Source organism: Peromyscus californicus, unplaced genomic scaffold (genome assembly GCF_007827085.1).
Source record: "Peromyscus californicus insignis strain IS unplaced genomic scaffold, ASM782708v3 Scaffold_15__1_contigs__length_86483966, whole genome shotgun sequence".
Classification (NCBI taxonomy): domain Eukaryota; kingdom Metazoa; phylum Chordata; class Mammalia; order Rodentia; family Cricetidae; genus Peromyscus; species Peromyscus californicus.
In genome coordinates, this window is record NW_026294447.1 from 22,366,586 (window position 1) to 22,392,915 (window position 26,330).

Here is a 26,330-nt window from a genome sequence, read left to right on the forward strand (position 1 = left end):
AAATCAGCATCATTAACTGTTATTGTGCCTTAGCAGACTTGGACTCTGATAGCTGACTCTTGATCTCAGAGGGCCAAGATTTGTCTCCATCCAGCCGTAGAGAATACCAAACAAGCATAAGATTGCCATGTGCAAGGCATGACCATCAAGGTGACACAAAGGCACATAGCTGCTTCTGATGTGCTATTGGTACGGTGATAAAAACAATATTTAAGGGAACGGCAAGCAGTATTGTTTAGGTCAGAAGATGTCAGCCGTCATCCTGATGGCCGAGCGTGTGGTTGTGTCAGAAAAGACTCTAAGTGTTCCCTAATGAAGAGCAGTGCAGGGGTAGGTGAGTCAGTGAGCGCTCTCGACCTTTATCACACACTGGCTAGTTAGCCAACTGGTCAGTTAGAAGCTGGACTCAACGTAATAACTAGTTGGATAATGTGATGAATATGCACAGCAGACTTCCCAAGGATGAGGCAGTGGGCCAGGTCTTCACAACCAGAAGAGCAAAGTCACCAAAGCATCCAGTCCCTGCTGTATCACCATTAAGGTGGCAGATGGCAAAGCATTAGCAGAAAGACATTGAGAACAGCTGGAAAACATCTGGTGGGAAGAGACAACCTAATGGGTATACTTGGCTGTGCCAAATTGAAAGGCAATTACTGGGAATCCTGGAAAGAAACTTGTATATATGGTTCATGGGGTGGGGGGAGGGTTGGCTAGAACAATGAATTCTAGTTTAGAGCTTTGGAAATACTAAAAAGAAGTGACGTTTGAACCTTGGGGATAGACTAGAGAACATTAATTTGCTCTCTCCCCAAGTTCTAAGTGAGAACACAATTTTTAGGGTCATCTGTAAACCTATCTTGACCTGGAATTTTCTTGCATTGCTTCAGATCTTATTTTTGAAGCAGGGGCCCCCATTGAACTTGGGGCGCACTCACTGGGGAGACTGGCTGGCCGGTGAGGTCCAGAGGCACACCTATCTTTGTGCAATGGTTTTTTATGTGGAGGCTGGGGATCCACACATGGGTCTTCAGGCTTGTGCAGCAAGTGCTTTGGACACAGAGCTCTCTCTCCAGCCTGCAGCTTGGGATTTCTTTTCACATGTTCCTCCATTACTGTTTGTCCGTGTCTGTCCACATGTCATTGTTCACTCTCTCCTTTGTTGAGAGAATCACCTGTCTTTCTAGAACCCCTTTGTCCGTCAGGCTCAATCCAAAGACAGTGATGTTTCCTTTTGGGAGCGAATGATTTCTCACCGAATGAAGAAGCAGTAAAGAGAAGATCCCCTCAGAGACTGATGGGTAGAATTGGGGAGACTGGGTGCCCTGATGACTGTTATGCAGCTAAAAGAGATTCCCTCGCAGACTGACAAGACACCCTTCCCCATTTAGTCTGCAGAGCAATGTGCAAACCTAGACAGGCCATGAAGGAGATAGAAATCTGAACAGGTACTAGGGGAACGCCATGCGACAAAACTTCTCCTGGAGGGTCCAACTTGGTGAAGCCTGAGTTTTCTTGGGGTTACTTATAGGAATATGGGGGAGGGGTCACTTACAGAAACAGGAATGATGCAAAGACAACCTCATCACCAGAGGCCACCCCAGCTCACAAAAGCTGGGAAAGGGGTTACAGAGTGACCTTTCCAAGTGACTTGGTTGGTTGGTTGGTCTAAACCTCTTTCAGGCAGCTCAGCTACTTTCTGCCCCTTTGCATTCCTTACTCTTCCAGGGGGTGGCATGGGGGGCAGTGGATCTGGTTGGTCTCAGGGACTTCCTGAAGCTAGCGAGCTGTTTTGAGTTTTCCAGGTGCTTCCTTGACCTACTTGCCATTGAGAAGACAGACTAGTCAAAGCATAGTCTTTCAATAAATGTTAGGCCCCATCTCCCTTCATCCAACTCCCTTCTTAGCCATTGAACCAAAAGTAGTCCATTCATTACCTTCTGTAACTATTTTTGGCTTAGTATTTTTCCTCAAGACTCAAACAAACAAAAAGCAGTTGACTATAAGCAGGGTTTGATCTCAGTTTCTAAACATTAGAGTCCAGATGTCCTCTCTAGAAAAAAGCAGGTTATTTTGAGCAGAAGGCCAAGTGGAATTCAACCACCGAGGAAGTGGCCAGGAACAGAAGTGAAGAGCCAGAGGTTAGAAAAGGTGGGGTGAGCACAGAGCCAGTGAGGGACAGCACATGTGTGTGAGTTCTGACAGGCGTTCCTGAGAAATGGTTGGTGATAGGCAGGCAAAAGGTCAGAGAGACAAAGGACACCAGAAGGAATTGGGAGAAGTCAACATGAGGAAAGTCAAGGGCTTCGAATGAGCTTCAAGTCTAGCTCCAAATTTCTAGGTTGACACAGAATCCTCCTATAAATCCTACATATTGGAATATCATGATAGTGATAAATCATACTAGTGACTAGGGAAAACAATCAGATTTGCAAGAAAGTGAGGCCTCTTTTCTTTCTGCCCCTGGACTCTGAAGAGACTGGGTGCCATGATGGCTGAGTAGTGAGCTGAAAAGAGACAAAGTAGTCAGAGTGTACACAAGGAAGTTTCATTTCTGAGGCAAAGGAGCAAAAAGTCTGGATGAATCTAACGTTTGTAGGATATGGGACATTGGGCCTTTCAGAAAGTGGTCAAAGTATGTACCTTTCATAGTAGACTTGATATTGTATCCCAGCTGCCAGATTTTTTAACTGTTGGAAGGACCAGTTAGGGACTGGCTAAGTCAAGGAAATCATGGTTTGGGGACTATTGCTTAGAAATGATACCCACAAAGAAGCAGACTTCAAAAAATGAAGCACGGGACTTGGAGTTAGAAGCTCTGGGACATTTCTTTCCATTAGCTATGTGATATCATCTCTTTCCAGTAGAAAGAATAATATCTGATATATTGGTGTCCAGCATAAGTTGTGATTACTAAGGAAGATGTTATACATGGAACCTCAAACCACAAAAGTATATGTAACCTATTACCAGAAGTATCTAACTCTATTAGCAAGTGATTTTTGATTAAGCAAAATGTTACTATCCATCATTTAAGCATTAATCCAGATGCCCAATGAATATGCCCACTTTAGGTGATAGATAGTGAGCTCATGATTAGATATCCAATTAATTTGTAATTTGCATACTGTGTCAAATAATAAGGTAAAATCAATAATTATTTCATAGGATAATAGATTATTTGAGGTGGAACTATAAAATATAAATATCTAATTATGTAAGATATAAAAATTATGTTTCTCTTTAAATGTTCTATGAAATGGCAGAGAGCTGCATCTTCATCCTGAGTGTGGAGTTATGCCTAATATCAAGATGTTTATCATTTTTTGAGAGCATCATTTCTTAGGTCGGGTTCTAAAGCTACAAGATAGCAGCTTAGATAAAGTAAAAAATAAAATAAAATAGCAGTGTATTTAATGGCAGTGTGAAAGGAATGCTCTTCTCATAGCTTCCTCAATCCTGGTCCTGGTCCCTTTGTTTCTGTCTCCATATTCCACTCACACTAAGATCCCAGCAGTCTTTACCAGTTTGAAGGAGGCAGGGGAATTATTGTGTGAAGTACTTCATGTTCTAGATTCATCGTCAGGACATCTCATAATTCTTCTTTCTCTCGTTCCTATTTCATCTCCTCATCCTTGTTTCTCATAAACTGAAAATTTGGTCAAGGAGCATTCTTGGATTTAGGCTTATCATTTGTGACATGTGTGTTCTGGTGGCATCCCCTCATGTCAGGATTTCTGCTGTCTGTGGTGCCAAAGTGGAGGGGGCATCCAGAGACCTTCAGAGAGTTGAGATTCCCCTTATAATTAACAGGTAGTCAGTGGAGCCTGTACATCATGTGGGGATTCAGTTCCCTGTTAACAAATCTATTGGTGACCCATGCAACAATCAACTATTTGGAAGTTACAAAATGGTGGTCGACTAATTCTAATATTTCTTATGCATTTTTAGCTGGCAAAAAAAAGTTCTATAAAGTTTAATTGTACCAACTCTGATAATTACAGTTTCTCTTCTAATCTTCAAATATCCATTTGCTTCCAAGTATTTGGAATAATGTATTAGAGTAACAGCCCCTCCTGTGATGGCTTTACTTTTTCTTTTTCTGGTTTGAATACAGTTATATACAAATTTACTTATATTTGTTTGGTAGGTAACTATCACTTGAAGTGATTCTATTTGGAGCATGTATTTCCTGCATTTGCCTAAAGCCCCTTCATGATAGAGCCGTGTGCTTTTGTCTGGAGTCAATGAAAGTTTCTATGTTCTCTTTACAAGATGATATCACAGGCTTGTTTTATATTTTTCCTGCTCTAGACTTTTAAATTAATTACTAAACTGATATCTTTAACTCTTCTCAGATAAAAGTAAGCCATACCCACCCCTCACTCATTCAATCAGTACGTATTGAGTGTCTGCTTGTATCAGAAACCCAGGGATGGTATCAAAACAAATCTGGTTCATATCTCACTCCTGGGGACACTTAAAATGTATTCATGTAGAGGAGTCATGAATGCCTACATGGTAGAAAGGGAAGTTTTTATATAAGACAGATAGATTATACATCCATGAAATGCAGGTGAGGGAAGAAATTCCTTAGCCTAGAGAAAATGGGAGGAAAGAAGAGCTGTGGAAATGGAGGGTAGCTGAGTGCAGAGATGGAAAAGCCTTATTCATGAGAGGGCATAGGCTAGCCTGATGTGAGTAGAGGGGAATTTTACTGTTTGTCAGGAAAGGAACTCATAGGGGATACCTGGGAAGGTGAACAGGGACCCAGTCCTAAGAGGTACATAAACATGATGCCAAGACATTTAGCTTTAATCTGAAGCAAATGATAGCCATTGGGACTCTTCTGCTTTGTTTCTTGGTTTCTGAATCAGAACAGTCATATGATTGATTAATCACATATCATGGAAAGTCTCTTGTAGAGGCCTTTTTCTCTTGTGCATCATCGTAAGGGGACATTTAGTCCTGCAGCTGGTGGGTTAGATGCTGGATGCTGAATAACCTAGCTAGTTTGTGTGATGACTCAAGCACAAGGATAGTAGGTGGTTCTATGATTTGTGTCTCACATAACAGCAGAAAACAAGAGAACTTTCAATGCCATTTCATAATCAGGGTCACTCCAACTGTCTCCAGTCATGAGAGATTCCAGTGCACCCAAGGTAACTGTTTCCCAAGCATGAAACTCATTTCTTCCTGGGTCATAATTTAAATCTTAATCTATTTATATTTATGCCTTGGGTTGCTATTTGTGTGCTGAGTTTTAGCTATGTAAGGTATAGCAGAAATGCAAAAGGACCCAAACAACCAAAATGCTGCTGAGGATGAAAAGATTGAAAAGTCATACAGAAATGACATGCCCTGTGTTCTTTTTGTGAGGTCACTTGCTGTGTTGTTGATACACTTACTGGAACTTTCTGTTACCTAGTTTCTCAGCTTAATTGTGGCAGTTTGAATGAGAATGGCCCCATAGGCCATGTATTTGAAGGCCTGGTGCCCAGTTGGTGGAACTGTTTGGGAAGGATTTGGAGGTGTGGTCTTATCGGATGGAGAAGACATGTCATTGGGGGTGGGCTTTGAGCTTTCAAAAGCTCATGCCATTCCTAGTTCTCTCTCGTGCTACATCTCATGCCTATGGATCAGGATATAAACTCTCAGCCAGTACTTCAGCACCATATCTGCCTGCTACTGCCATACTTCTCACCATGATGGCCACGGATGCTAACCTCTAAAACTGTAAGCAAGCCCCTAGTAAACTGGTTCTTCTATGAGCTGCCTTGGCCATGGTAATTTTTCATAGCAATAGAAAAGTAACTAAAATGTATGTACATATACATATACATTCATACATATAATGAAACAAGCTACTAAAAGGTAACTGTTTTGTCTTAGATGTAGCAGACAACTATTAAATCTGAAATGGGAATATTAAAATAATTTTGAAGACATTCTTTGTGAAGAAGCAACCTTGGAGCAAGTTGCAAGAATATATTATAGAGATTCAGTTATATATAATAAGCTATACCTTGACCAACCAAGGAGTCCTTTAGAGGAAGCCATTTATCAAGGAATATTTGGTGTTATTTAGCTTATTAATATATATCAACTGTCTTCTGCTATGAAATTCTTGTGTGCCCATATACTACTAGGCCATATGGCAAACAGTTAAGCTTCTCTGACCTACTGCTGATCCACTAGGTAGCATCCCTACAAAGCCTAGGAGACAGGCAGGTATGTAGATGCATAGCTTTGTTTCTCATGCAAATGAAGCTCAGACCATCCCTTGCCTTCAGGCCTAGTAGCATGGCAGAGCTATTGACTCAGGACAATAGGGCTTTTTGCATAACCAGGTTCAATAAAGACTGGAGTGGAGTTCCTGGTCAGGCAGAGCTGTGTGGCCAGGGAGAAGAGAAGAAGGCAGAGTTTCTCAAAGCCAGGGGTAAGGAACAAGGAAGGAAAGATGGAGGACAAAGGAACAGAGGAGGAAGATGAGGTTGAAAGCATATGAGCTTAGTTAGGACTATGACAGGGCAGTAGGTACAGAGAGGAGCTGTATGTGAGGATGGAGCTGAAGCTGTATAGATAGAATTTTGTCTTAGAGAAATAAAGTAACAGACGAAAGAGAATAGTGTGTATAGATTCCTTTCCCTCAGATACTCCCCCTACCCAGCCAGATGCAGCGTCTTCCCCAGGATCCTGGGAGGGTTTTTCTCAGGGCAAGCCCTTGGGAAAATTTCATTACAACCTCACTATACTATAATTGATGTTTGAATTCTGAAAGTCATACATAAAAAAGATTCTGTGTAGGGTTATGATGTATATCATAAAACTTGAAAAACAATAGTTGGCATTTCAACAGGAAAATTGCTCTATCTCTTCCTCTTTGAAAACTGGTAGCTGAACTGGGTACGTTTTAGAGTCTGAAAGTGATCCCCATAGCAGGTTGACCAGTTAATAAGCATTTTCTCTTTCCTTTGCTTATTTTTCCTGCCATGTTTGTATCATCAAGTGTTATTTTCTACTATAACTTTGAGAATTCTATTTTCTGCCACTGTCTGAAACAAGATAAAGTTTCTTCATGTCAGAGATTATTGAATCTTTTATTTCATAGAGACCTGCTAAAATTAAATATCACTTTAAATTTAAATCTGTAACACAGAGGTTAAAAATATCCAAGGGTTTTCATGTTTGAAATTTCAGAGAATCCCAATACATTTTTTAAACTGAAAAGTATTTCAGGTGATTTTGGTCAGAATGATCCTTTCTTTTTAATGATATAATTCACATTTTGCAGTTAGATTAGCATCCTCAGATGTTGATTAGAACCAGCCAAGAATCTACTTCCTGAAAGTACATATCTTCTTCTAGCATGGATATCACTAAGGCATCGCACTAATTTCCATACAATGACTCACTCCTTCATTCAGCACACAATTTTCTGACATTGAAGATACAATTGTGAATAAGAAAGCTGTGGAATCATCTATAAAATTCTCCAAAACAAAACAAAAAAATTTAAAAAAGACATGGTCCCTGCTGTTGTGAAATTTACCTCCCAGTGGCATATGAATTAAAACTCATATTCTAAAAAAAAGAAAACCTTACATTTTGCAAACTAGCAAGATAAAACAAAAATGAGTCAAATATAGTCATAAATATTAGAAAAAAATCAAAGATGGAGGGGGAGGAGAAAACAGGGAGAATAATGGGGGAAGGAAACACCATTAAAACAGATTTTGAAGATATAAATGTGCTAGTCACATGAAAAGGAGAAGAGGAAAATTCCAGGCAGAGGGAAGTGCCTGGCCACAGTGGAAAGGAAGTAGATTCATCCAAGGAATGAAACCGAAAGATCTGTCTACCATGCAGACAAGCAGCTCAGCAGACAGCCGTGATAGACAATGAAGATCACACACCACAGGTCCCTGAAGACTCTGAGAGGTGTGTCTACAGTACACTGGTTGCCAATGTAAGAAGTAAGATGTGAACCACCATTTAAGAGAAGCGTTCATCCTGACCAAAATGGATTTAGAGCATGGCACCTAATTCCTGTCATTAGCTCATCTATTCACTCTGCCCCTAAAATAAAGACAGCAAAAAATGAAGGATATAGCTTTGTTTAACCTGACCCTTACTTAGAATATCAGTATGTGTGATAGATAGAAATAGAGATATCAAGGAAGAGGAAAAAATGGCACGTGTTTGTTTCTTTTGTAAGTCTTTTATGAATATGATAGCTTAGAGACTTAGTGAGAATTTTCAGGAAAATCTAAGCACCATGTCAAGCTCTACAAGCTGTGAGCAGTCTTGATGTCTTGATGGTCAACCCGTGTCTTCACAGACAACACACACACACACACTCACACACACACACACACACACACACACACACGAGAATCACTATTGCAGAAGTGTGTATGTTGGGGAGTGGGGATGGACACAGATCTTCCAGAAAATAGTTGTTGTTCTTTTTAGTATTTGGAGAACCTGTAGAAAGTAGAGAATTATTATCCCGAGTTTTAGGGTTTATGTGGGTTTTGTGGGCACTGTTCTGGTAGCTGCTCTTTACTCTCATGGCATTTGATTTCTGTCCCCTGGATTCTCTACTTCACATTTATGTCCTGCATTCCCTTTCCTCCTATTGAGTTCTCCTCTCCTGCTGACGTACAGGAGCCTGTTTCTGAAGCACTATGAACTTTTCTGACTTTGGAGCCTGTGGGAAATCCTGGCTTTTCATAATCTCTTTCTGTCTGAGACCCTGACCTCCAAGGAGCTGGACCTAGATAAGTATTAAGACATAGGTTAGAAGAGTGAGCACCCAAGCCTTGGGTGTACTTCTCTAGGCTTGTTCCCATCTTTTGTGCAAATAGATCTTTTTTAAAAATATTTTTTAATTTCCAATTTCTATTACAGTATTTGTTTGTGGGTAGGGCCATGTGTATAGAAATCAGTTCTCTTCTTCCTCCATGAAGGTTTAGGGGCTGAACTCAGCCTGTCACACATCATGACACATGCTTTTACCTGCTGTGCTGTCTGGGTGACTCTGCAAATAGATTTCTACCCATGTTTGTTTGGTTTTTTTTTTTTTTTTTTTTTTGGTTTTTCGAGACAGGGTTTCTCTGTGTAGCTTTGCGCCTTTCCTGGAACTCACTTGGTAGTCCAGGCTGGCCTCAAACTCACAGAGATCCGCCTGGCTCTGCCTCCCGAGTGCTGGGATTAAAGGCGTGCGCCACCACCGCCCGGCTTGTTTGGTTTTTTTTTTTTAATGGTCTTGTGGGCTAGTGTGTTTTATCTTTAACTGAAGAGAATTAAAATACATGAAACTGGAGATACTCCATGTTAATATGTTAATGCCTGTACCTTTGTAGTGTGAGTCAGCATGTAAAATATCCTTTCTTTTCCCCAGTGAAATCGCTAACAAGAACCAGAATAAGGGAGTCAACAGGGTAGGGGGAGTTTCCATGTATAGGTCATTTCATATGGCTTTGTGAATTGCTACAATAATTTTACCCAATATTTAGGGTTCAATTCACTCAGTAAGCATTCTTGGTTTCCATTAGAGTCTCCAATTAAACACAAGTATATGCCTTCGGGTTATTATGATTAATAGTCAATATAATAAAAAGCAATGGCGTTTTCTAAAAAATATTGATATTTCCTACAAATATAGCTTTAAATAAAATATTAGCAGTTTTAAAGTAGCTTTTCATAGGTTCCTTTTTTCTTCATTTCCATATATTTCTCATTAATCAGTGGACTATATCTCAACATAATTTCTAGATAAAATGTATTTTCTCCTTTTTAAATACTTTGATATTCTCATTTGTTTTTATGGCGTGTTACTGCATGTCTCCAGAGGCTCACAGCATTTTTATTTTCAAGTAAATTTATATTAGTTACAGTATCCAGCTGTTTTAGATATAGGATCATTTCCTGTTGGTACTGTTTCCAGGACAATTCTTTTTTTCTCCTCACAAAAATGAAAAATGTAATTTAACAAAGATATCCTATAATTGCCTTCATATCTAGCAAGGTATCTAGCAATCTGAATACCTTATTTTATTTAAAACATCTGTCTACATAATGTCTAGCAATTGTCTAAAGATACATCATCCATGGGAAACACGGCTGCTGCTATTTTTATTTAATTTATAGGGAACCAACAAAAACGTCTCTTTAATATTGTGTCTTCTGCTGTTTTATTACATGCAAGGTATTTTCATAAATGAGAATAGCTTACCTTTTTGGTGCTGGCAATTAGTTTAGTCTCTTTGAAATTGGGAAAAGCCATTGTCCAGTGTTTTAAAGTCACTATGAAAACATTCTGTAGAAAAGCAAGCTTTTGTTACATATGTGTGTGCAATATATATTATATATAATATATTCATATATTAATGTGTGTATTGTGAGCACACATATATCTACACACGTGTCTAGCAATACATCATCATAACAGGGTGGCATGCTGCTCCACTCGTGGAACTAATCTTACACTGGAAGCACATTTTAATTGCTAGCCAATGTATGTTTTCACTTACAATAAAAATGTAAAGCCTTTTGCTTTGAAGTCTTTCTATTGATTATAGCAGTCAACTGATATTTTGTTACTCTTAAGAAAAATGCATAGAGAATTGTAGGAGCTTCCACAAAAGCTCTTTGTCCTGGGAGTATGCTGAGTTTTATAGAGAGAAACCTATTTGTAAATCCTATTTATTGTATATGACCCTCGAAGCCTGATTCATTAAGCAGCATTTAACTTTTACTAGATTGGATCCATTTTGACTTAGCTGACTGCAAAGACACCAGACACCCAGGCTGACAATATGTGCCTAAGGAGAAAGCTTACCTTTTCCAGGGACATAATCAAAAGCTTCCTTTTTGGAACACTAAGAGTATGAAAGGGAAATAGTTATGGTCCCCTAGTGACACACTGTTATGATTGACAGGAAAAACCAACATGCCTGCCACCTGAGACGTCTTGTTCAGGAACTTTCTGGAGGGTAGTAAATTGGTGTTGGCACAAACACAAAAAAATAAAATGACTTGATTCAGCACTTTTCAATTCTAAATCCCCAAACACTAAAGAAAGAAGTAAATATTCATCAAATGATCAAAATTTATATTGATTTTTATTCTACATTAGCAGCTCAAAGTTGAGATTCTTGACAGGGTGGATGTCGGTTTGAATGATTCTCTTTGAAATGAGGATATAGGCTCTGAACTGAGTGCTACCACGCATTCCTGAACCATAGGCCCTTCTTATTAGAACCCCAGGCGGCTGAATTTTCAGAAGGAAGTATAAAGGCACACTTGTTTGGTTCTGTTTTGATAACTAAATTGTTATTATTAGTATGTAAAGTAATTCTTGTTGTTCCTGTTTCATTCTCCCCGTCCCCATTTCAAGACTATTGATCCTATAGAAATTCAAAGGAACTGGAGTACGTACGTGTAGTAGCCACTGACTTCATGGGAGCGTTTGTCAGCGTAACTGGACTGAGGGAGGAGCTACTGGCCCTGCAGGCTGAGAGAGCTCTGATTGTATCTTCACGATATACATTTTTAATCTTTAGTTTCTGGCAGAGAATAAATGCTAGCTTTCTGTAGGTGAGTGTGGAGGGTAGGAATTAGGCGACGACTGCAGAATGTAAACACAGATTGATGCATCTGTCTCCATGCAGAGATTTGCTAAGGGAACAGTAATGGAGAAACATTGAAAATTCTAATCATCTCCTCCAGTCCACACCTTGTAATCACACTTCCCCCACCGCAGCTCATGACATAAAATGCTGAATTTTTAATGAGTTTAACCACTTGCATTACAAAAAGGAGAGAGGATGGTGGATGAAGGTTCTACAGAAGCAATGGTGTATCACGTTTGTGTTTTGTCTGTTAGGTGGAGGTGGTTTTTCGGTTGCATTAATAAGCATCCCATATGTCATTAAAACAGAGAAGGAAGACATTTTTCTTTATACACAAATGCAGAAGAAATGAAAATAGTGTTAATGTTTATTTCCCCACTTTGTTTGAATGTTACCATTTAACAAGTCTCATTAAAAGGACGGCTTTAAAATTAGATTTCCTAAATATTATAGTGAATGGTTTTAATGATTTGCAAACAAGTCAATAAAATAGAAATGATCACTTAAAAATCTAAAATATTACTGCTATGTCTCTTAAATAAAGACATAAGAACTATCACTAACCCTCTCTAATGCTAGGTTTTCTGGAATGACAATATAATCACATTGTTATATACTTAATATAAAAAGACTGCTATATGCAATAATATTCACTGAAAAAATAATATCCAAATAGCTAAACATTCCTAATTATTACTTTTTTTCAACATTTTATTTATTCTTTGTTCCTGTATGTATGTGTGCAGTGGTTGGATAACAGCAGCTTTCAGGAGTTCAATCTCTCCTTCCATCGTGTGGATCCCGGGATTGAACTCCAGGCATCAAGCTTGGGCAGGTGCTCTGGCCCTCTTGTTAATATGTGTGTGTGTGTGTGTGTGTGTGTGTGTACATACACACACACACACACACACACACACACACATATATATATACATATCTATTATAATTTAAAAAAGAACATTCTAAAAAATATACTAATTGTTTCCTTGGCACATTTTTTTTTTTTTTTTTTTTTTTTTTTTTTGGTTTTTCGAGACAGGGTTTCTCTGTGTAGCTTTGTGCCTTTCCTGGAACTCGCTTTGGAGACCAGGCTGGCCTCGAACTCACAGAGATCCGCCTGGCTCTGCCTCCCGAGTGCTGGGATTAAAGGCGTGCGCCACCACCGCCCGGCATCTTGGCACATTTTTTAAGGATTTTATTAGTCTTATCCTTGAATGAGTGCTGAGTGTTTCTTATGAACCATAATTTTTCTGATTGTAGATGATGTTTGAGGATACAAACCTATTTTGTGCAATGTCTTATATATAAGACATTCAAGATCTAGCTGTTGAAATTTGTTGAAGACATTCAACATTGTTCCAAAGAAATATCCCCTCCTGTGATCCTCCTCTTACTCTGGGAAGGAAAGTTTGGTATCCTACTCAGGTGTGCGTGTTTGAAGCCATGCATGTAGCCAAAATTGAACCATTTTTTTTCTTTTGACCATTAAGTTCAGGCAAGGCTCTTTGAGGAGAAGCCCTGTGACTCCTTCTGCTTTCCTTTACCATTTTCCCCTTGAACCCTCGAGGACAAGTTTCTCTGTGCTTGCACATCTTTTTGTAGACTGAAGGATGAAGTGTAGTTTAAAACTTAGCTGTTGTGTATAACACTTAAAACCCGACAAGGACTTTTAATAATCATCAACTCTCTTAAATTTTAGTTCTCTGATGAGAAACTGAGGAGGGGCCCTAAGTAATTACTTTGATAAAGTATAAAAAAAGTCTTTTGTGTTAAGCAAGCTTCTCTAAACCTATACTATCTTTAGGTTTTTGATTTCCATAAAAAAGTTGTGACATACTTTAACTTTTTGGTTTTGTCCTAATCTCTTTTGTTTTATTTTGGAATAATCATTTTCCTCAGGACAAAATCTCCATAAAATTTTTCCCTCTTCTTTAGATGAGAAAACTTCTTTGCTTTTTTAAAACCAAATATATATATGTATTTCCTGTTTCATGGTTCTTATCTGATTTGGTTCCTTAAAAAATAGAAAGCATTGTATTTTTTTTTTTTTTTTTTTTGGTTTTTCGAGACAGGGTTTCTCTGTGTAGCTTTGCGCCTTTCCTGGAACTCGCTTTGGAGACCAGGCTGGCCTCGAACTCACAGAGATCCGCCTGGCTCTGCCTCCTGAGTGCTGGGATTAAAGGCGTGCGCCACCACCGCCCGGCGTATTTTATTTTTTTATTTTATTTTATAATTTAATTTAATTCTACATATCAGCCAAGGATTCCTTTGTTCCTCCCCCCACCCCGGGTGGGCTGGGGGAGGCATTTTATTTTTATTAAGACAATATATTTCAGAAAATATTGGAAGCACATACAAAATATATCAACAGTTTTGGGATATTTTTTAAAATCAATAAACTTAAATTAAGCATTTTGTAGATAATCAAATCCTATTATAGCAGGCACTTAGAAACCATTTTTGATTTTTTTTGTGGGGGGGAGTTGGGTTTTCGTTTCTTTGTTTTTGTTTTTGATTTGAGACAGGGTTTTTCTGTGTTACCCTGGCTTTCCTAGAATTAGCTCTGTAGACCAAGCTGGCCTTGAACCCAGATATCTGCCTACCTCTGCCTCCCAAATGCTCCCAAGGATTAAAGGTGTGTGCCAACACTGCCTGACCCAGAAATTCCTTTTGTAATAAAGGGTCTTCAACAATGCTTCAGAGAAATCCCAGATAAGGCCTAAAGAAGTCAGCAATTAAGGATAGGACAGAGGTATAATCCCCCACTGTCACTCTCAGCAGCCTAAATAATTTCTCTAAACTTTTAGGGACCCCATTAATCATGGTGGCACACACCTTTAATCCGAGTCTTGAGCGGGCACAGAGATAGGCAGATCTCCATGAGTTTGACACAAGCTTCGTTTACACAGTGAGTTCCAGCCAGGCCAGGAAGGGCTACATATTGAGACTTTGTCTCAAAAGGAAACTTTTAGGAAACCTCAACTCAGAACCAACTGGGATTCCTGGCTCTGATGCAGAAAAGAAGTTCAAGACTAGCCAATATGAAGCAGAGGTTGTGTAGTAAAGATATTTTAATCTATATTTAAGGATGCAGGTTAAGAGAGAAGCATTCAGAAGTAAGACACATCAGAAAACATGGTTATAGGCTTTTCTAAGAGAGTTGCCAAGATTAAGTTAAACAGTTTCAAGAAGTTTAACCCACCCAAAGATGCTGAGGCATGAAATGAGTGTGGGAGAACACAATGCAATCCATAGCATGTTAGGGTTTACTAGAGGTATTATACTGTGGGATGGTCTATATGTCAAATTTCTCTGATTGGTCAATAAATAAAACACTGATTGGCCAGTGGCCAGGCAGGAAGTATAGGCAGGACTAACAGAGAGGAGAAAAGAAAGAACAGGAAGGCGGAAGGAGTCACTGCCAGCCACCACCATGATAAGCAGCATGTGAAGATGCTGGTAAGCCACGAGCCACGTGGCAAGTATACATTTATGGAAATGGATTAATTTAAGCTATAAGAACAGTTAGCAAGAAGCCTGCCACGGCCATACAGTTTGTAACCAATATAAGTCTCTGTGTTTACTTGGTTGGGTCTGAGCGGCTGTGGGACTGGCGGGTGACAAAGATTTGTCCTGACTGTGGCCAAGGCAGGAAAACTCTAGCTACAGTATTAGTTACTAGAATATCATTGGCCCCCATGGTCTGGGATGCTGTGCTTCCAACCCAGTGAAATCTGATGATTCCCTTCTCACTGAGTGTACTAGTCAGGGTTCTCTAGTAACAGAACTTATAGAATGAATCCCTCCTCTTTCCTTGTAGGCTATGGTCCAGCTAATCCCAGAATGGCTGGCTATGAATGAAAAGCCCAAGAATCCAGTAGTTGCTCAGTCCACAAGGCTGGATGTCTCAGCTGGGCTTCTGAATATGCTGGAATCCTAAAGAAGTAGGGTCTACTACCAGTGAAAGAATGGACTTGCTAGCAAGATGAGGGTGAGCAAGCAAAGAGCAAAAGCTTCTTTCTTCCATGTCCTTATATAGACTTGCAACAGAAGGTGTAACCCAGATTAGAGGTGTGACTTCCCACTTCGAGACCCAGGTTAAAGGCCTATATCTTTCTACATCAAGATCTGGATTAGAAGTGGATCTTCAAATTAAGGGAAAAAAATCCCTCACAGGTGTGCCTTCTATTTGGGGGGTTCTTAGTTTCAGATGTAGTAAAGTTGACAACCAAGAATAGTCATCACACTGATCTCCTCTCAAAGTGGCAGGAATTATGAAAGTATATTTAGGCTATCCATAAGGTGACAATCTCATCCCAGTAGAAAGAGAGATAGAAGAAGATCAAGGCCTTTACATAAATAATAATGGCTTTCTTGGATCTTTTATGCTCAGAACAGTGTTTGACTTCCCTAACCTGCATCCTCTACATTACACACTTTATGTACCCTTTCCCTTAACCTCTTTATTCAAATGCCCTAAAGCTCCAGTCACCATTGAGTGTACTGTGTCCTTTCATGACTTTTGGCCCTTAAACAAATCAATCATCCTGCCTCTAGAGATAGCGTCACCTACCAAAGTCGTACTTACCACCTCAGTTCTGGCTCAGACACCACTTTTGTCAACCCTTGCTGACTATTCCCTACCTTCAGGTGATTGTTTCATTTCTGATGATGATGCCACTTGGCATAACTGTAGCGGTTGGCACATCTTTTACCTTCCATGCTGTACTCCCTTAGAAGAAGAGAATGCATTTTATCTTCCTTGTACCCACATCAGCTCGTAGTCCCTGAGGTATAATAAAGTCTCAGCAAATGTGTGAGTGGTAAATGGATGGATGGACAATACATTCATTAAGCAATGACTTGTTTAATGCTTGCCTTGGTCCAGACTCTGACAAGGTGCTCAGAATGCAAAATGTCCAAGGAAACAGACATGGCTACTCCTAATATTTGGAATCCAAAGACAAATCAGAAACTATATCAAACATAAGAAATTTACATTTGCATGTGCTGTGTAGGACACTTACCTGGTCCTGAAATAGAAACCCAGTGGATCTGTTTCAGCAATGCCATTGAGAAAGGACTCTCTGAGAAATAGCATGTCAGGTGTAAGCTGGAAGACAAAACATTACCAGAAGAATGTTCCAGAAAAATGAAATAATATATGGGAAAAACCCACAGGACAAGAAATGATTCCTTAAAAATTTGGAATGCTTAAAAAATTAAAGAAGGTAAAGATAATTAAATAAGGCAAGAGCATGGCAATTAAGAGGGAGACTATTAGAGGTCTAGCCTAGGCAAGAAATTGTTAGCCAATGGGAGAAGCTTGTTTCTTGGGTCTGAGTGCAGGAGTTGTTGCTTGAGTTTTCCTGCCTGGCCCACAGTCAGGGCAAATCTCTCTCACCCGCCAGTCCCAAGCCGCTCAAACCCGATCAAGTAAACACAGAGACTTATATTGGTTACAAACTGTATGGCCGTGGCAGGCTTCTTGCTAACTGTTCTTACAGCTTAAATTAATCCATTTCTATAAATCTATACCTTGCCACATGGCTCATGGCTTACCGATACTTTACATCTTCCTTGTCCTGATGGCGGCTGGCAGTGTCTCCTCCTCAGCCTTCCACTTCCCAGCTCTATTCTCCTCCTTGTCCCGCCTATACTTCCTGCCTGGCCACGGGCCAATCAGTGATTTATTTATTGACCAATCAGCAACACATTTGACATACAGACCATCCCACAGCACCTCCCCTTTTCTTTTCTTAAAAAGGAAGGTTTTAACCTTTACACATCTCCAAAGTCAGCTTGGTATATTTGGGAATTTGGGCGTAGGGGTGCTGTGGGATGGTCTGTATGTCAAATGTGTTGCTGATTGGTCAATGAATAAATCACTGATTGGCAGTGGCCAGGCAGGAAGTATAGGCGGGACTAACAGAGGAGAAGAGAGAGAACAGGAAGCTGGGGGAGGGAGACACTGCCAGCCGCCATCAGGACAAGGAAGATGTAAAGTACCGGTAAGCCACAAGCCACGTGGCAAGGTATAGATTAATAGAAATGGATTAATTTAAACTGTAAGAACAGTTAACAAGAAGCCTGCCACGGCCATACAGTTTGTAACCAATATAAGTGTCTGTGTTTATTTGATCGGGTTTGAGCAGCTTGGGACTGGCGGGTGAGAGAGATTTGTCCTGACTGTGGGCCAGGCAGGAAAACTCCAGCTACAGGAGTAAGTCAGCTTGTATTTTATAATGACTACTCTTGCCAACGTAACTGAAAATAATTAGAGGACAGGGATGACTGAGAGGAGATATATGCAAGTAAGAGGTAACAGGGTCTTGAACGAGGCTATAGCAATGCCAACTGGGAGAAACTGGAGATGCACTGTGGAGGATGAATCTGTATCATAAGGAGTGGCTTATGGGAAAGGAAAAAAAGAAGTCAAGATGACTCTTTAGCTTCTGGCTATTTGTTTAACAAGGAAGGACCAAGTATGAGAAGAATTGGAGGATTTGGAGAGTTTGAGAATGCAGTTACCTTTTAAACATCCGGGCCTAAAATAATCAAAGTCAGGTGATTGGTGTAAGGTGTAAAGCTCAGAGGACAGTGGCTGGAGGCACCACTATATAGATGACACTTAAGGCAATGATAAAGGGTATGAAGAAAAAAGCCCCGCCCAAGCTCTGGCACATCAGTGATCTTAGCTGTGATAGAAGATCAGCTGGGGAACAGTCCATAAAATGAATTTAGGATGTTGGAGAAAAAAAAAGGTGGAACTACTGAGGATTTATTGCAACCCATGCTAACACCTAGACAGGAGGGAGAAGTGGTCCTTTTCCTCTACTTGTAGGTGGAATTTTCTGTCCTGCCAGCCCACTCCCAAATAACCACACAGAGACTTATTCATTATAAATGCTTGGCCAATAGCTTAGGCTTGTTACTAACTCACTCTTTCAACTTAAATTAACCCATACTCTGATCCACCCTCTACCATGTGGTGGTACCTTTTTCAGCCTGGCATGTTCATCTCCTGATTCCTCTGTGTCTGCTGGCGACTCCACACTTCTTCCTGGTGTTCTCTCTCAGTTTTGCTCTTCTGCCTAATTTCTTTCTGCCTGGCTATGGGTCACTCAGCTCTCTATTAACAATGAGAGCAACACATCATCACAGTGTACAAAAGGGTTGTCCCACAGCATCTTCTATGGCATGTCCCAGGGCATTCTCATTTCATTCTAATTTCAATTTTTGCATCTAAATAAGTGTTTAAATCTCTATATTCCTATAAGACTGAAGATCTTCCTCTGATTATTCCACTAGTACCTCTGTCTCAGTTCATTTTTTCCATCTGTTCAGTATGACTGCAATCTGGAAATCAAGAGGCACACCCACCACTGAAGTCTCATTCTTTCTAGTTAATAAAATATTCCAAATCTTGTTTTTTATCTTTAATATTTATCAGGCTAAGTTTCCATATGAAAAATATAGTGGCATTTTAAAGTAACCACAGTTACTCTAGATGATAACTAAAACTCATTTATTCAGGGAAATAGTGGCACTGTTTTTAAGAATGATATTTTCTTCCAATCTCTTTCCTTTAAGTTTACGTTTGGACTAAAATATAACATCAGAAAAATTTTAAGAGAATCTACAAGGAGGTTTAGAATGGCAAAGCCACTCAATCTTAGCAAAGGGAACTGTTTACTTCTATTTCATAAGGAAATTTAGGAATGAATTACTAAAAACAGGTAGAAATGGAGATGGACAGGAAGGGCCTGGGTTGTCTATTCACCTGTTCATTAGTGAAGAGAACTTTCCATGCAAGAAAGAAATTAGTAGGTGACTAGTTATATTTTGAGTTCGTCTCTGGACTCTTCCACACACCCCTATTGGTTAGAGACATTTTATTTGTACACATCCCCACTGAGGTTGAATGCTGACTATTTTTCTGAGTGGTGATATGTCCCTATTCTGCCTTTTTTATGAGCCTTTTATGAACAGAGGCACACACTTGTGAGATCACTGGCCAGAATGAACCATGGTCCAACACATTACTTCATAGAGTTAAAATGGACAGAAGCCTCTACAAGAATGTCCCCAGTGACCCAGATGTGTTATTCTAATGGGCTTTTCCACAGAGCACCCAGTCCAGAGCAACATCCTCATTGTCCCCCTAGATTTCTGGTGGAGGAGAGGTTGTAGCATTTGGGCAAACTGTTCTTAAACTCGTTGACTATGGTTTAACGTCTCTGTTATCTTACTGGTCACATAAGAATTTGACATAAACTTTTTAAAAAGATTTATTTGTGTGTGTGTGTGTGTGTGTGTGTGTGTGTGTGTGTGTGTGTGTGTGTGTTTATGCGTGAGTATGGGGTGTGTATAAGCCTGTGTGTGCAAAGGGCAGCAGAGGGTGTTAGATCCCTCAGAGCTGGAGTTCCAGGTTTGTAGGATTCTGGGCTTGTTCTGAGGGCCTGGGATCCAAACTCTTACCCTGACGACCATGAAGTAAGCACTTGAAAGCACTCAGGCATTTTACAGCCCCTGTATGCTTTTTACATTTTTTTTCTAATCATTGATTAGTTTTATTCTTTAAAATCTATTCTTAGACCAGTGGCTGTTCTTTCAGGTCCCATGAATTCATAAACCTCTTAACATTCATCCATACACACCACTGACATTCTGCATACTTACTTCCTCTTCCACATCTTTAATAGAAATGCAAAGCGATGCTAGATTTAACATTTTCTGAGTGACTCCCCACCAGTCACGCCTCTTCCTGCAACTACACATATTATATGTGGTTTCTTTTATTTTTTTAAATTCGTGATGCTTGGAATCGAATTCAAGGTTTCATCCATGCTGGGGAAGGGCTCTAACCACTGAGCTACACCCCCAGTCCCTGACATAATTTTTTCTTTAATTTTTGAGATTATAAAATAAGTACAACATTTCTCCATTTCCTTCCCTTCCTCTAAACCTTCCCATGAGCTACATCCATAGAGTCTCACCAACAGGACAGCTTAACCATGAGCTAAATAAGGACAACAATAGATGTGCCAGAGTAGGTGGGGGAAAGCCCAGGAGATCTCAACCGTACACAAAGCAGTGCAGGCAACTAAGATAAGCTGAAGTGGGAGAAGCATTCTTCTCCAGGGAAGAGCACACCAACTGGTTATCCAATACCAATGGTCATCCCTGAAAGCATACATACACGTGACATTATAACAGGCCGAGCAGGTTATATTTAAGAATACACACATACATACATATGTGCATACATACATACCTATATACACATACTTTCTGAAACTTTAATACATAACTATAGCAATCTACATATTATTTCTTTCAATTCTCTGTGGAAATTTAGAGCATTCATAACGACTGCTTATGAAAAGCCAAACTATAGGATTTCTAATGGTTCAGGCCCTTTAAGTGATCTCCACTTTGTGACACTCCTCTTTTTTCCATAGCTGAGTCTTATCAAAGGTGAGACCAGGGGAAGGCCTTCATTGGCTCTGACTGCTAAAGGTAGTAGGTTATGTCTGGCTTACATTTAGTCCTGGTGACTACCCAGTAGCCAGATAGAACTAGTTTTCTAAGGAAAGACACCATGAAATAGCAGTTTAAAGATGGTCAGAAACGTTAATGGAGGGGTTTGATTTTGTGAAGCATACTAAAAGGAAAATAAGCATCCCTGGGTCCACCATGCGCAAGTACCCACCATTGCTTCCTCTCCTCCCTGAGGGGACTTCATTCTCAGTCTCAGCTGGTGTCCTAGAGAACCCAAAGCCACAGGGATTGTGACAGTGGCAATAAATAAAACATCTACCCGGTGCATTTCCATGCAAAAAGTAGTTCAGCGCGTTGGGCGGTGGTCGTACACGCCTTTAATCCTAGCACTTGGGAGGCAGAGGCAGGTGTGAGTTCGAGGCCAGCCTGGGCTACAGAGTGAGTTCCAGGGCAGGCGCAAAGCTACACAGAGAAACCCTGTCTTGAAAAACTGAACATCAACAACAAAAAAAGTAGTTCAGTGTTCTTTGGCCTCTCATGGATTAAAAAAAAAAAATCTAAAAATTAAAAATAAAAAAAAGAAAGAAAAGAAAAAACCCAGCATGTTGAAACTACTTTTCCTTTGCAGCAAGTCCCCAAGTGTTTATGATTCAACAATTTGAGCCTGTGTGTAAAAGTCATTACACTAGTGGTTCTCAACCCGTGGGTCACGACTCCCTTGAGGATAGAATTACCCTTTCCCTGGGGTTGCCTAAGACCATGGGAAAACACAGACATTTAAATTACAATTGGTAACAGTAGCAAAATTACAGTTGTGAAGCAGCAATGAAAATAATTTTATGGGGGGGGGTCACCACAACATGAGGAACTGTATGAAAGGGTCACAGCATTAGGAAGGTTGAGAACCGATGCACTATAATACCCATGATTTAAAATCATTAAGACAATAGTACAGAGAATTAAAAAAGTGCAATAAATGAAGTATATTACCATTATTAACTATGTATTAGAATTAATAGTAGGCGTTTTACTTCTCCCCAGCGAGAAAATAAAAAAGTATTCAGAAGATAAATATATATATATATATATATATATATATATATATATATATATATATATATATATATTTGAAATATATATATATGAAATATCCCAGTGTATTGTTGCTAGAGTTTTCCTGCCTGGCCCACAGTCAGGACAAATCTCTCTCACCCGTCAGTCCCAAGCCGCTTAAACCCGATCAAATAAACACAGAGACTTATATTGGTTACAAACTGTATGGCTGTGGCAGGCTTCTTGCTAACTGTTCTTACAGCTTAAATTAATCCATTTCTATTAATCTATACCTTGCCACGTCGCTTGTGGCTTACCGGTACTTTACAACTTCCTTATCCTGATGGCGGCTGGCAGTGTCTCTCTCACCCAGCTTCCTGTTCTCTCAATTCTCCTCTCTGTTAGTCCCGCCTATACTTCCTGCCTGGCCACTGCCAATCAGTGATTTATTCATTGACCAATCAGCAACACATTTGACATACAGACCATCCCACAGCAGTGTATGAATTGAGTGGAAATGTCTTTTAAAATGCTACATATGTGACAGCCTGAGGAAGAGTAGTATTAAGAAATTTCACAGAATTTTTATGTAAAGTCGTCTTATGCCATGTTATGATCTCAGGGACACTTTGTAATATTTACCAAGTCTTCTGAGAGTTCATTTATTCAGGTCATATTTTAAGGAAGAGCTTATAAGATTCAGATCTATAATGTCATTCTGTAATATGCCCAACTGATCCCATTAAATCCAGCCCTACCCAGGCAGTATAATGATGTGAACAATCCCCTTTCTTTCCGTTGTTACCCCTTCCTTGAAATGCAGTCCTTCTGGATTAAGAGAACGGTTCTTCTTGGCCTCTCTCTCCAGGCCGAGGTTCAGCTCTGCTACCTGGAAGCACAAAGGGACGCTGTGGAGCAGATGTCTCTCAAGCTGTACAGCGAGCAGTATACCAGCGGTAGCAAGAGGAAAGAGGAGTTCGCTGACATGTCCAAAGTGCAGTCCGTGGGAAGCAACGGGTAAGGACGATCCTTTTGGTTGTTTTCTTCTCACGAACCTACTTTTTCAGCAATGCCCAGTATCGGGTGCTGTGCAGGCATTTCCTTCCTAGCTAGCAGACAAGGAAAGGCTCACTGGAGTGCTGGAGTCAAGGACCGTGGTTTTTATCAGCCGCTACCATCTAAGTCAAAACTTCTGAACTTCGTTACTGTCTAGTAAAAGACAGCCTGGTGTTTCTCAGGAGTGTTTTCGAGCCTATATTTTATTGATAATATTGGTCTTTCTCCTTCACAGATTGTTTTCAAAATTTATATCCCCTCCCTTTGACCTCACTGTCTAGGTTAAAGTTTGTTTATTGAATTTCTAAATACTAGAACTTCACTGGACATGTGGAAGGACACAGACTAGAGATACAGTCATTGTTTAGAAACCATGGTTTAGCCACTTAGATTCACACCAAGTCAGCAGGAACTGGAGACTAGTTCTTGACTTTTTTTTTTAACATTTGAGACAGGGTCACATGTAATCCAGGCTGGACTTAAACTCACTTTGTAGCTGTGGCTGACCTTGAACTCCTGACTCTCCTGCCTCTACATCCTATTGTGCTGAGCTGACAAATGTGAACCACCATGCCTGGTAAAAACCAACACCTGAGCTGTTTACAGTCAGTGAATGGCGGCAAGAGTACCCGCGCCCCGTGAGATGTACAGTTCCATGTAGATAGGACCAGCTGCCCAAGTCTTCAATAACTGTTGTGTCTTCAGGTATTTCTAAATGTCTCAAAGATGTACAAACATTGCCCAGTGTATTGCTATATTTCTGTTTTCTAACTCAATTCTAATATTTATTAGAAGATCATTAAAGAGCAAAAGTGATGAAGTTAAATAATTTCATAGTTTTCATAGCTCGGTAATAATCATCTTTAATAAAATGTAAGTGGTCACCTTTTCACTTTTACACTTGGACTAGGCAACCAGAGATAGACACTGTTTACCAATGTTATATTGCATGTTTATAGTGTTATGTAAACCTGTGGAGATAACGCTATCCAGAAAATTCCTTGAAGACAGCATAAAAGAAGCCTTTTTTTTGTACTTGGGTGCATCTATTATTTTTTTTCTTTTTGGTCTTTTTTTGGGACAGGGTCTCACTGTGTACCTCTGGCTGTCTTGGAACTCTCTATGTAGACCAGGCTGGCCTCAAATCCAGAGATCCATCTGCTTCTCTGCTTCCCAAGTACTGGAATTAAAGGTGTGCACCACCATACCTGGCTTGCATTTATCTTTTGAAGCATTTAGATTTATAATGGACTTACAACCCTCATACAATGTTATGGGTTAAATTAGTACGTAGGTTAGAGATTCGGTACTGTTATAGTAACTCAGGGTATAAGAATATAAGAAAAATACCAGGGTCATAATTTTGTTTTGAACTGAGAACGAAGAACTTATATTTGTCATTCTATCAGGTTGTTTTCTACATGGGAGACCTGCTATCTATTCCATGGGCTTGTTTTACTTGATTCAGCAGACATTTTTCTATTTACCGAGGGGGCGGGGACAGCAGCCAATGAGAAGGAAAAGGCTAAATCTTACAGCATGAACAATAAGCTGTTTGCAGGCCTTAATATGCTTTAATTTCTCAAAATGCCTAAGCAGGCTCTGGTGTGCGTGCAGGCACAGACTTTAGGTCACATTTTCCTGTTTTCTAAAGCCTTTGGATTGAGCAGCACCGTGTGCTTCTGACCTCAGATTCCAAGGGCCCAACCTGAGCACTCATTCTGGGTTCCAGGCATCATAAATCTGCCCTGGGAACTGCTTAGTTAGCAACAAGCATTGTTCTGTGACGTGGGAGTGGGTGAACTTTCCTGATAGCCTTTGTTTGTGCTCCTTAGGGTGCTGAGGGCTGTGCATTGTGCAGAAATTTAAGAGTGCGCTGAAGGAAAGTCTGCCATTTAATAGTATGAACAGAAACCTATACGGCCTTCTAGTCCCTGTTGACACACAGGAAAGCACTGTCTGAGAAATTCCTGGGGGTGAGGTTATCTGAGGTGTCCTGCCCTCAAGACTCAGCTCCCACAGTCAAATCTCTAATTCTGAAGCCTTGAAAACACAGCCTTGTAAAATTACTTACTCCAATGATAGATACTCTTCACTAACCATTCCTTTTGTTACATAAAATAAGTACTGTTTCCAACAAGTAAACGTGGGAACAGCGTGGGCTTTCCAGGGTCTGTATTTCAAATGCAGAATCAAATAGACCAAAGAGAAAAATGAAGTCAGTAATCCAATTCATGTACTTCCATTTTCAGACTTCACATGCTCAGACTGTGTGTGAGAATGTAGGTGTAGAAGAATTCTTTAGAGAAGACCCAACTGCTGTACTGAATGGCGCTCTTAAATTTCCACAAGTTTTCTATAACAAAGCTATTCCTTCTGAAATGAATTCATTACCTCTCTGGCTTGGTAAGAAGGTGTTTATTAGGGTGGTATGTTAAAGTTTATACCCAACTATCAGTTTTGTGCTTAGCAGTTCTGAGTGGATGTGGTGAGAGATTCTTCCGGAACACAAAGGAACATGCTCTGGCAATACAGCATGTTCATCTTGGGAGATATTTAGCTTATGCATACCATCACAGGACCACGGCTCCTGGGTGGCCTGCAATAGATGAGTCTTTGTGATTCTTTGGGGGAATAAACACCGTTACTTTTTATTTCAGTGAGAGCAGTACTGGTTTGTTTTGTTTCTTCCATCAAGGAAGTCTTCACGAGGTCCTACTATGTGCACGGCCCAATGTTCCAAGTGTGGCTAATCAGGACCACTTGCATTCTGTACGCTTCATAAACAGTGACCATCTCCTTTTTCAGGTGTTTCTTCCCATAACGATGTTATCTGATTTCACTTTTCAAATAAGGTTCAACTGGGCGGTCCAATGCATTAAGTAGCTCTGTACTTGCTGAGGAAACTTAGTTTAGATGATTAGCCATGTCTTTTCTTCAACATATAAATTAGGGAATTAAAACGTCCAACAGCTTAATGATTCACTAGCCCAGGATAGAAGACTTAAGATGGAACTGAAAAAACCCCACAGCTCAGAACCCTAGGTCAAGAATGTAGCGGTTGCCAGGTATGGCTGTATA

The 26,330-nt window shown here is 40.0% G+C and overlaps 1 protein-coding gene across 1 annotated transcript in view; it reads left to right on the plus strand.

The window, feature by feature from the left end:
• Positions 1-26,330, plus strand: part of Akap6 (A-kinase anchoring protein 6) — a 441,797-nt gene that overhangs the window by 278,634 nt on the left and 136,833 nt on the right. The window contains 1 exon segment of the mRNA XM_052738516.1: positions 23,062-23,210. Coding sequence (XP_052594476.1) covers positions 23,062-23,210 — 149 coding nt within the window.